This window comes from Eleutherodactylus coqui, chromosome 8 (genome assembly GCF_035609145.1).
Source record: "Eleutherodactylus coqui strain aEleCoq1 chromosome 8, aEleCoq1.hap1, whole genome shotgun sequence".
Lineage (NCBI taxonomy): Eukaryota > Metazoa > Chordata > Amphibia > Anura > Eleutherodactylidae > Eleutherodactylus > Eleutherodactylus coqui.
The window spans coordinates 169,570,610-169,583,212 of record NC_089844.1 but is presented as its reverse complement, the minus strand read 5'-3'; the positions used below and the strand labels follow the sequence as shown (position 1 = coordinate 169,583,212).

The window sequence follows — 12,603 nt, the reverse complement described above, 5'->3', positions numbered from 1 at the left end:
ACCCAACTCCGTAATAGGGACTCCCTCTCCCCATATGCATGCCCCTACTGGGTAATTATGACACTCCCATATGCATGGCCCCACTCTGTAATAGGGACTCCCTCCTTACCCCCCCATAAATGACCCCACTCGGTAATAGGGACTTCCCCCCCCTAATATTCATGGCCCCACTTGGTAATAGGAACTCCCCTCCCCCTTCCCTCAAATGACCAAATTCAGTAATAGGGTCTTTCTCCCCCCCCCTTCCCCATCCCTATATGCATCGCCCCACGAGGTAATAGGGACCCCGCCCATATGCATTTCCCCACTCAGTAATAGGGATTCACCCATCCTCCACATGCATGGCCTCACTAGATAACAGGGACTCCCGCCAATGTAAATAAACCACATATTGGCTTAACAAAGCAGTTAGCAACCGAAACGTTGTCTTTTCTTACATGGGCTCAATAAAGACTCAGTCCCTTTTATGGATGTGACAATTACCTCATATACACGGACACCCTAGGATACTGCTTTAGAGGTAACAAATGTGTGGGACCCCCCCCTCATATGCATGGCCCCACTTACCACCCATTAATTACCCAACTCTGTAATAGGGACTCTCCACCCCCACCCCCCATATGCATGGCCCCACTCGGTAATAGGGACTCTCCCGTATGCATTGCTCCACTCGGTAATAGGGACACCCCCCTTACCCCTCATAAATGACCCAACTCATTATTAGGGACTCCCCCACCCCCATATGCATAACCCAACTTGGTAAAAGGAACTCCCTCCCCCCTCTCCCCCATATGCATGGCCCCACTAGATAATAGGGACTTCCCCCTTACCTCCTGAATGACCCAACTCGGTAATAGGGACTTACATCCCCCCCCCCATATGCATAGCCCCACTCGGTAATAGGGACTCCCCTCCCTCCCCTATATGTAGGCCCCACAAGGTGATAGGGACACCCCCCCCCCCATGCATGCCCCCACTCGGTAATAGGGACTTCCCTGCCCCCATGCATAGCCCAACTCGTAATAGGGACTCCCTCCACGCATGGCCCTACTCAGTGATATGGTCTCCCCTCCCATATGCATTGCCCCACTCAGTAATAGGGTTTCCCCTCCCATATGCATGGCCCTACTCGGTAATAGGGTTTCCCCTCCCATATGCATGGTCCCACTCGGTAATAGGGTTTCCCCTCCCATATGCATGGCCCCACTCGGTAATAGGGCCCCCCCCCCCCAATGTATTGCCCCACTTGATAACAGGGACCCCCCTTCACCGTATGCATGGCCCTACTGGGTAATAGGGACTACCCCCCTATGCATGGCCCCACTAGGTAATAGGGATACACCACTTACCCCCATCCATTGTACGTCTCTCTACCCAAGACAAGATATATCTCAAACTACACACTCAACATGTTGATTCTGGTGTGTGCATACACCAATAAATACCTCTCCCCAGACACGACTATCTGCCTTGGCTCTCGGTCCAGAACAATGATGGTTCAGAAGTCATGTCTGAAAGAATCACACACTGTATACTCCTGACTGAAGGAATTAAAATGAAATTGAATCTAAATATTCATACATTCAGTAGTTTCCTGACACTCGGGAATAGGGATCCCCTATGTGGCCCCACTTGGTAATAGAGATCCCACTATGTAGACCCACCTTTATAATGAGACACCCTCTGTGGTCCCGCCTAATAATTGGACCCTCTGTGTAGGCCCCATCTAGTAACAGAACTCCCTTTATCACCCCAGAACTGGTATCTGATCCATGGTAGAGATTACCTTCATCATTAATACACACAATAGCAGTCTGGCAATGTTACACGCATAGCTTCGTTACTCCTCCTCTCCCCGATACTCGCTGTACTCCGAGCACTGGAGCCAGGAGGAGGAGTAAAAAAGCTATATGGTGCACATCGCACGCAGCATCAGACAGCTAGTGCGTGTATTAATGATGAAGGTAATCTCCACTACAGACCTAATCAGGTGTGGGGGTCATTAAGCTGCCAAAAGCCCGACAGCGCTGTTACCTCCTCGCCCCCAGCCTAGACTTTAAGCAATGACCCGTACACAAATTGGCTGCCATTTACCTGCCAGAAGACGTATTCCTCCACTGCTATAAATCATGAAATGTCTTTATTTTTGGAACGGGGTAAATAAAGAAGAAAAGGTGATAAGAAGTCATGGGGCAGTAATAGTATTCTTTAGGATGTCTGTCCATGTGCAATGCGGGCAGAGACTGGGAATGGAAGCGAGACAGTCAGCAGGTCATTGACTCAGACCTCGAAGCGGAAGGTCAGGTCGGTGTCAGACATCTCCCTCTTATAACAGGCATCAAGTAATTCATTGTGAGCCACAGTGAGATGGTTCTTCCAGTCGCCGCAAATTCCTAGAAAGGCAGAAGTGCAGGATTTAGTGACCATAAGTAACACGCTATCAGTAGTTAATAGTAACGCGGAAATAGACGGTACCTTTCCTCATGAAAGGAGAGACCTCGTGGTCCATAACATGGGTCGGGATGGAGCTGTAGTTGGCCATGTGGTTTTCCTTCATGGTCTTGAAGGTTGTACGCTGGTGGATCTTCTCCAGAACATCCTCAGGTAGATACTTCCCCATGTACTTCATCACCTTCCTGATCTCACGTTTTGAGTCCTGTACCAAGCAGATGGAGAAGTTTAGAAAACCGCCTCAACCCCTCATCCAAGGGTACGTCAAGGGTAAGAAAGTTGCACAGAATTTGTAGAGTATCATTAAAGGAGCTGTACAAGAATTTCAAGTTATTCCCTATCCACAGGGCAAAGTGTAACTTGCTGATCGATGGGTCTCATGTCCCCCATCCTCCTCAGTGCGATGTTACTGCACCCCCCAGTAAGGAAGAGACTGGTCATATAAGTATACCAGTGATACATTCACTTCTCGCTCGGGTATTTCCATCAGCCCCATTGAAGTGAATGGAGTACTGACCGCACATGAGCAGCCAATGCTGCATTCAGAGTGACGTCACTGCGGGGAGAGAAGCGATCCCCATAAGGACAGGAGGGCAGGACATGGGAGTCCTGTTCTCAAGATTGAGGTGAGACCCCCATTAATCAGTTATTCCCTATCATGTGGTTAGTGGATAACTTGAAATTCTCTTCTGCGCAGTAACGACCCCAGTTGGGACTAGTTGAACAGTGAGCGTCTTCTTGTTGAACTGAGCTAAATGATCTGGCTCAGCAAAAAGCGAAAAAAACTGTCATCATTGCAGGTTATGTGGGCTTAGAGCGGCATCTATGGGTGTGTGGCACCGCTCCATGAAGTCCTACTTCCCCCACCCCCATCGTTTACTTACAGGAGCCGGCTCGTTAGCGGCCGGCCCATCACTACTAACAGGGACTGTGCAATTCTATGAAACCAAAGGTTACTCGGTGACTAAATGTACCTTCATACTGCGCAGCAGGGGTGCTATAACATTGCTGCTTCCTGGGTCACTGTACTGACCGCAGGAGACGGGAGAGAGGAGACATGTTAAACTCTACATAGAGCGCTCAGCATCAAGCAACAGACAGCGCAACGCATGTGGGATTGTTAGGCTGAAGCCTGTATTGGGTGGTGGCTGGGCACTTTAGTAAGCAGAATCAAAGAAGGGGCACTATAAGCAGATGGGGCCACAGAGGGGACACTAGTAGTAACTGGGGCCACAGTGGCGACAACTAGGAATTAGGGCCATAGATGGGGCAATATTACAAATTTGGGCATTAATAGGAAGCTGGGCCTTAGAAGGGACACTACTAGGAAGCAGGGCCACAGAGGGGACATTATGGGGAATTGGTAAAGTCATCTTGGTATTCTGGGTCGGATGGAGAAGAAAAGGGAAAGTGAACAACTCCAGTCAGAGAGGACATAACCTGTTATCATTAGAGGTAACGGTACTGTAATTACTGATATGGTCTGCAGAGAGCCTGTCTAGAGCGGATATCTACCACTATATAGCGGCAATATTGGTCTTTGTATAGTATTTTTCTCAGTAACAGTATGGCGGTATTATTTGGCTCTTATATAGTTTCACTATTAGCAGTACTGATCTTTGCAGTGGTCTTACTTTAGTAACACTATGGTGGTATTAGTTACTATATGGTGATACTATGTGATCATGGTGGGTCCTTTTTTTCTTGTTAAGATGTTGGTATGTAGATATCTTGGTTCTGTTATCGTATCTATGGAATGAGCTTGGTTCTGGTATTGTCTCTGTAGTAAATATCAGATTATTATAGAACTTTAGACTCCTTGGGGTCCACAGTTTCCAGACAGGCCAAGACCCTTGGTAACCTTGATCGGCCCCTGGTGTGCACAATATAGCTACTGATTTGGCTAACCCCCGTCTGTCTAATATAAAGTGAACATTATCTTGGTCATTTCCAGGGTGCTCTGCACTCGGATCTAATCCACAATGGATACCTAGGATGAGTAAATATCTATTGCTACCTCTAACAGGTCCTCGTAGAACAGGTAGAGGACGTCCTTCTGCTGTCTGATCTTCCACCAGCACTTCACATGGTCACTCCATGGCCCAAAGGCAACTATGGGAGAAAGGACAAGTATGAGCATGGACAGGACATCTAGAAGGTGCCTGCTGAGGGTCGTAATTCTATAACAGCGGGGGTCTCACAGGCTGCAGACCACCGGTTTAGTAACTGGCATGTGTTTGGTAGAGGAAGCATTTCCTTGCACCAGAGAAGGCTGCAGTCCAGTTCCCCTACTGCAGACCCCTATAGGAGTTAACCCTTATGCTACCAGCATAATGAGAGGATACATTACTTGTACCTGTTCCTTTTAGGATCTTCTAGATATTCTTCAAGCGTCCCCGGATCTGGGTGCACATAGGACATGCGATAAAAGTGATAATATGACACAAATACATCCTTAGGGTTCCGAGCCACGTAAATTATCTGCAGGGAGAAAAGGCGACAAGCAGTTACTGATTCTGCCATGAAAGGAGGGCGAACTAGAGATAGAGATGTGATCGGCCTGATGAGGGAACACATTGAGTTATGAACCAGGCTCTACGCAAGAGAGGTGGCCCTGGGTATAGGAGCAGGGGGTGATCAGGGTCTACAGGAGGGGAGAAAGCTATTGAACGTGTATGACCACCTTAACTCCTTGACACTAAATGGCATACATATACGCCCAGCAGCGGCGGGGTTTGTATGGATGGTGAGCCCATCCTGCTCCATACACAGCGAGGGCCAACTGCCTCTGACACCATCCACAACAACTGCAAGCAGCAGTCACACCACTTTTGACAGCGGAATTCAAATGCCCAATCGGCATTAGGGTGTCCCGAATGGCCCCGCAGTGATGAGATTGTGCAACACTCCAGAGGGGTGACCCTGAGCACCTGGCTAACGTGAAGAGCTGGGAAGGTTAAGTGCTGACGTGTCACTCGCCATGCTCTGGTCCCGGAGGGATGACATGCTGCCAAGGCCAGTGTAGATTGCATGCCAGGCTTCCATACTCCTTTGGCTGGGAGTGCCAATAAAGGGGATGATGGTGGTGTGTGTGGGTGTTGTAGTAGATATCACTTGTGATGCAACCTTTCCCACATACCATTATTCTATGCGGCGGAGTAATAAACACAGAGAAAGATATAGATATATAACCTCGAGTCCTTAGGAACAGTTAAGGCCCAGTATAACTTTTACCTGAAAAAAGACTTGAACAGGTATTACAGGCACAAGTCACTTGACGTACTGACAGGCTATAGCTCAGAGGTAGGGAGGATACACAGGATCAATACAGTCCAGAGGAGGGGGGGGGGGTAAGGAGTCCCCCCACAGACTCTTTGGCAGGCAGTTACTCCAGAAAAGGCTTAGCCTAGATACACCCCACATACGCATGGGTGTCACAATCAAGCACCTCTGTGCGGTGATCCTAGAGTCGGATGGCCGCACAGAAAAACACCTGTATTGTGATTGGGTACCTGCTTTTTTTTTTTTTAAGAAGTTGGGGTCGGTTCTCTCTCCTCACATCAACACTACATGGTGAACATAATAAACATTTAAATACTAATAAATAAAAAAAGGCAAAATTGCACTTCTATTGGTCATCCCATCTCCAAGTAGAAACTTAATGAAGTGATCAAAAAGTCGTATGAACTCCAAAATGGTATCAATAGAATCTGCAGTTCATCCCACAAAAAAAAAATAAAAAAATAAAATTATATATGTATAAATTTGGTATCGTCGTAATCCTACTGACCCACGGAATAAAGTTATCATGTAATTTTTGCCGCTGTGTGTACACTGTAAAAACAATTCCCTCCCAACAAAGATATTGAAATTGTGTCTTCTTCCATTTTACACCATATATAAATGTTTACATTAATGTGAATGATACATTAAAAATAGTAGAATTGAAAAATATAACTTGCCCCACAAAAATAAGCCCTCAGACAGCCACATTGTTGGAAAAATAAGAGTTAGGATTTTTTGTAAGTTGGAGAAGAAGCAAAAAAAAAAAAAGAGTGCCTTTAAGGCACAGTTATCAAACACAAGGACCGCTGCCTCATTTTATGTGGCTCGCGGCGTGCCGACAGACGCTCACCACTGTAGTGATTACCAGCTGGGGTGCCATAGCTCCCCACTGGAAATCACGTTGGCAGCGCTGATTCTGGCGCACACTCTGACGTCAGTGTGCAGCCAGGATCCTCCTCCCCTGAGTCCTCTGCTCCTCAGTTCCGCAGGAGAGGACTCAGGGAGGAAGTGTGCCAGGCTACACACTGACGTCAGTGTGCATCCAGGCTCAGCGCGAGCAGAGGGGGAGTGGTGCTGACAGCAAGGAGGAAGTATATGGGTTGGGGTTAATATTGTTATGGGGTTAATATTACTGACGGGGATTTATTACTATGGGGGGTTACTATTACTGTGGGGGTACCCTGTTACTACTGGGGCTACTATGAGAGTCACTATGACTACTGCGACCACTATAGGGGGGGGAGGGAGGTGAGGGTGTCACCATTAGGGCTCGTTCACGAGGGCGTAATAGTGTTTCGGTCGTACAAACACACTGCGTATTTCCGCAATAGAGGAAAAAAAAAACGCAGATAGGCCCACTGAAAGAGCGCGCAAATAAGCAGTGAATACACAGGTTTCCTGCGCATTCACCATGTATGTGCGCGGCCCATTCACTTTAATGGCCTATTGCGGTGCGTAGTATGTAACATAATAGGACATGCTTTGTGAAAATCTATATTCATGTGAATGACTCATTGAAATCAATGGCTTCTATTCACTGCATATTTTGTACGCAAATACGCTGGTGTGAACAGGACCTCACTATACTGTCTTACAATCGGCCCTTTGAAGGTCACTATAAGCCTGATATGGCCCTCGGTGAAAATGAGTTTGACACCCCTGTCTTAGAGTCATGGATGAATCTCACTCGTCGGTTCTCGCAGGGCATCCAGGGTTTCAGGGGACCCTGGATCTTTGTTCCAGACACTTCTGGTGGCCAGGCATGTCTCAGGAGATCCGCAACTTTGTTAGGGGATGCTCGGTCTGTGCTCGCAATAAGAGTCAGCGGCGTCCTCCGGAGGGTCCCCTGAGACCGCTACCGGTTCCTTCCAGTCCATGGTCGCAGTTATCGGTAGATTTCATAACTGATCTACCAGAATCCCAGAAGTGCACCACTATTTTAGTGGTGGTCGACCGGGTTCTCAAAGATGGCACATTTTGTGGCGTTAAAGAAGCTACCTTCGGCAAAAGAATTTGCCAAGATTTTTGTAAAAGAAATAATTCGACTACATGGGGTTCCCCAAAATATTGTATCTGATCGCGGGGTTCAGTTTGTGTCGCAGTTTTGGCGTGCCTTCTGCAGAAACCTGGGAACGTCGCTTTCCTTCTCCTCAACATTCCACCCGCAAACTAATGGTCAGACTGAGCGGAAGAACCAAGATTTAGTGCAATATTTACGGTTGTTTGCTAGCGAAAAAGCTCATCAGTGGGCAGAGTTCCTGCCGTTGGCAGAGTTTGCACTAAACAACCGCCCTTGTTCTTCCACTGGGGTATCTCCATTTTTTTGTGTATACGGTCAGCATCCTCGCTTCCTTACAGCAATCCCTACTTCTTCGGTCTGTCCTGCAGCTGATGTCGCCACAGATACGCTTCGGGGAGTATGGAAAGTGGTACAGAAAAACTTGGAAGCAGTGTTGTTTTAAGTGCAAATTAATCTAGCTATGTCTGTGCCTCTTAATATGCGTATATCTATATAAATAAAAATGTAAATGTTCGTTTGTTCAAAATCTTAAATCTCCGAAAGTTCTTCACCGATTGCTTTGAAATTTGGACACAACGTTGCATTCAAATACGTGCGTATTTTTATATACCTACTATTATATAGCTCTCACACCTGTGACAGGTAAAAACATGATTTTTTGGAAAAACTGCTCATTCCGCTTTGAAATTGCCATTGAACATGCAATTCATTGAAACTCCCACGTGCAACATTTTCAAAGCATCCGGCATGAGAAAAGTATTGCAGAAATGCAAGTTTATTGTTTGGGATGATTGCACAATGGCGCACAAAAAAAAAATGGATCGATCATTGCAAGATTTGTGTGGAAACATCAGACCATTTGGGAAGGCATTAATATTGCTTGCAGGAGATTTCAGGCAAACATTACCTGTAATTCCTCGATCACCACCAGCGGATAAATAAATGCTTGCCTGAAATACTCTACTTTGTGGCGACAGGTAAAGACGGAAAAATTAACTCCAGATATGCGTGTCCAGCTGCAGAAGATCGATCAGCCGAGATATTCTCACATCACTTGCTGGAGATTGGGAATGGATAGGTGCTGGTTGATCGGACCTCAGGACGAATTTCACTGCCTCATAACGTCTGCAATTTAGTGACGTCAAAAGAAGAATTGGTTAAAAAAGAATTTCCCAATATTCAAGCCAATTCTAAGAATCCTGATTGGCTGAGAGAACGAGCTATTCTTGTGGCCAAGAACAAAAACGTCTACGAACCTAATATCATCAGTCTAACATTTAAAGCAAGGCAGTCACATGGCAACACTGTTGTGGAAGTAGATGAAGGGGTTAATTATTAGAGAAGAGCGAGCGTACTCGTCCGAGCTTGATGCTCGTTCGAGTATTAGGGTGTTCGAGATGCTCGTTACTCGAGACGAGCACCACGCGGTGTTCGAGTCAATTCCATTTCCTTCCCTGAAAGATTTGCACCAGTTTCTGGCCAATAGACATGCAGGGAAGGCATTACAACTTCCCCCTGTGACGTTCCAGCCCTATCCCACCCCACAGCAGTGAGTGGCTGGTGAGATCAGGTGACCGCCGAGTACTTAAAGTGGGGCCGCCCGCGGCTCGCCACAGACGCACGCTGGCAGAGATTAGGGAGAGTGCTGCTGCTGCTATAGGGAGAGTGTTAGTGTCTACAAGAACCCCAACGGTCCTTCTTAGGACCACAGCTCACCTAGTGCATTACTGTTGTGGCTGCTAAGAGCAGTTGTGCACTTTTTCTTTTTTTTGTATATCGGATGTGCAGCCCCATTACAGCTATTCCATTTAACCAGACTGAGCCACAGCAACATGTGGCCAGGTACGGCTAGTTTGTATATATATATATATATATATATATATATATATATACCCCTTCCAGATCTGTTTCATTATGCCTGAGCATGAGTCCTAAGTAGGTTTGAATACTCGCTATAACATCATGTATTTTTGTTAGTCATATTTACAAGATTACTTGGTTTCCTGTCTCGAACATGCAACCTCATACATGATCATGTCATTGTGATTATGACATGATCATGTAGGAGGTTGCAGGTTCGAGACAGGAAAATGTTCCCTAGACCCTGACATCACAACCACTGGCCTATTGACTCCATGGATACACCTTCATCATATGGTTCTGTAGGAAACAGGAATCATCACTCTGCCATGATCCATTGAAATCTTTCCTGAGCCCATGTGAGGCATTGTTGGCGATGACAAGGGGCCATCCTTGTAATCCTCCTTCTTTTGAGCCTGTGTAGATGCAAAGTATGCCACATGGTCATTGTGTCAGGGCTAGGTTTCCTTGCTCCTGCTAAATCCACTTCCTGTCTCCCAGTTCTGACTCCGCCCTGCTACTAATTAGGACTTCCTATAAAAGCCTGACCATGCCTCAGATCCAGTGTGTGATTATTGTGTTCCACCACCGTGATCAAGCGCCTCTTCCTTCAGCTCCTCTACAAGCATACTGATACCTACTGCTGCTGACCTTTGACTACGCTTCCATCTCATCTATTTGTACTGCACACTGTGACTTCCCAATAACGACTCCCGGCTATGCTGACTACTCTCCAGTGACCGGCTCGGCTACTACACCTGCGGCTCCAATTCAGCATCGGTAAGACGCAACAAGAAAATCACGTTCCCTAAAATGGAGTCCTTAGTAGCCATGCTCAGGAAATAGGTCACAGAGCTCCAAGAGTTCTGTGCCTCCTGAGATCGAGGGGTTACAGAGGTAACTCGTGGAGATGCACAATTCAGGGCCAGACGTCCACATGCCATTGCCACCAAAATTTACTGAAGATCGTTGCCAATACAGAGGTTTCTTAAATCAATCTGCAGCGTCCGAGGAGCGAGCCTCAACCTAGGAGACAGCAGGGGAGAGTTTGGGCCTTGTCATGGGACCCTACCGTCTCCCACCCAGAGGGTAACTGGGGACACGTCCAAGGAGCTGAGAACAGGCTATTAAATAGGGAAACTCAATAGTGGTATACCACAGTCACATGTGATGCCACCATTCCGTCCTCTGCGGTGAATTCTGAAGGGTATAATAAAGAGTCCACGCACACACAGTTGATTTACAAAGGTTGAACCAGGAACGGGCGGTAAAGCTGTTTACTTGCAGAAACTTGAAAAACAGTCCATACAAAGTCCGGCAAGACACTGAAGCAGGAAGACTCGTGGTGTGACGGAGGAATCATGGGAGGACAGAGGGATTACACAGGCCTAGTTATCTGTGGTTCTCTAATCCCAGCCACTCTTTAACCCTTTCTAATCCAATTTGTATCCTGGTTTTTCTAAGGGGCTTACTCTTTTTCTGGTGTTATACAAAGGCGCTATATGGTGGCTAAAGCCAGTACTGCGTGAGGTGACACATTGGATAGACTCCGACAGCAGAGAGGCTGGCAATTTTCAGTAAGAGAACCCCGACGGACGTCTTCCAACATTGGAGCTGTACAGCCTTAAATCATAATGTCTTTAGAGGTCAGACAGTGGATTGGAAAGGGTTAACTTGCACTCTCCAACTCTCTATCGGTTCACACTTACGGGGTGGGACATACTTTCAGTGCTGCCCAGTGGGGTCTGGCAGACTTGCAGCTCCTCTCTTGCTTTTCAGTGATGGGGCCTGGGTAGAAGGGACCCAAGACACACATATCTCATCTGCTCAGCTTCCTCCATCTTCCCTACCCTGCAGAATTTCTGCCCCTGCCCACCTGCATAAGATTGCATTACAAAACGCAATCCTAGGCAGATGGACACGATTTGTCCACGTGAAAATATACACGGAAAACAAATTGTGGCATGCTCTATTTCTGTGTGGGTCTCGAAGAGTCCTGCACAGAAATGTCACTCTCGGTGGCTCTGCTCTGCTCTGCGCATGCACGGGATGGCCGGCAGCCAGAACGTCACAGAGCCGGAGCCGCATGAGAAGGTGAGAGCCGCACTGGTCCCTGCAGGAGATTTCTCGCAGGGGATCCGACCTGGCCATCTGTAGATGGGCCAAAAGGTGTCTTTGTGCAGACAGGCTCCTGACTTGAGTATCCCAAACAGAAAGCTGATAGGAAAGACCAAAAGAGTAAAAAAAAACTCACTCATGCATATGACAAGGTCACATGACATACAAAAGATACATTTCCAGACATAACCCAGACAGTAACCCATTCAGTGCTACAGCTGTACAATACACACCATATTCACTCACATGGGAGACACTGACAACACAAGACAACATAGACCATTCAAAAACATCTAGAAAGACCGGTACATTGACTTCTGTACACTATAAATGCCAGATATATTTCCAGATGCAGCCCACCTTGTTTGCCAGTGACAGGAAGAAGGTGTTTTTCATCATTAACCTGCTCACTGATGAGGCACTCGCATGGGCCTTGCCATACATAGAGACTAATAGTAATATGCTTGACAGCCTAGATGCCTTCACTACTGCTATGGTTCATATTTTTGATGATCCGTACCACTGTGCCATGGCTGAAGGGAGATTACATAACCTCTAACAGTGGCAACGTTCCGTTGCAGAGTATACAGCAGAGTTTTGGCACAGGGTGATTGATACCACGTAGAATCTAGCTGCACAACAGAGCCAATTTCGTTGGAGATTATCATAGCGTGTAAAGGATGAACTTGCCAGAGGGGAGACTCCTGACAACCTGGAAGACTTCATTCAACTGTGCATCTGGATTGACCAGAGACTTTCCGAATGGTGAAAAGAGAGACTGCGGGGTTGGGGTACTAACACCCCTTATTCCTTCCAACAATCCACACTGAGCCCTTCGCCGAGAACTGAAGCCACACGAGAACCGAAGC

General features: G+C 47.0%; 1 protein-coding gene across 1 annotated transcript; it reads right to left on the bottom strand.

Moving 5' to 3' along the window:
• Window positions 1-2,174: 2,174 nt before the first annotated feature.
• Window positions 2,175-4,591, bottom strand: LOC136578011 (sulfotransferase 1A1-like). Its single transcript, XM_066577917.1, has 3 exons — window positions 4,469-4,591; window positions 2,476-2,656; window positions 2,175-2,393 (listed from the first exon to the last, which is right to left on the bottom strand). Exons 1-3 carry the CDS (start codon window positions 4,589-4,591, stop codon window positions 2,281-2,283), a joined length of 417 nt encoding a protein of 138 aa, XP_066434014.1. The 3' UTR covers window positions 2,175-2,280.
• Window positions 4,592-12,603: the final 8,012 nt, after the last annotated feature.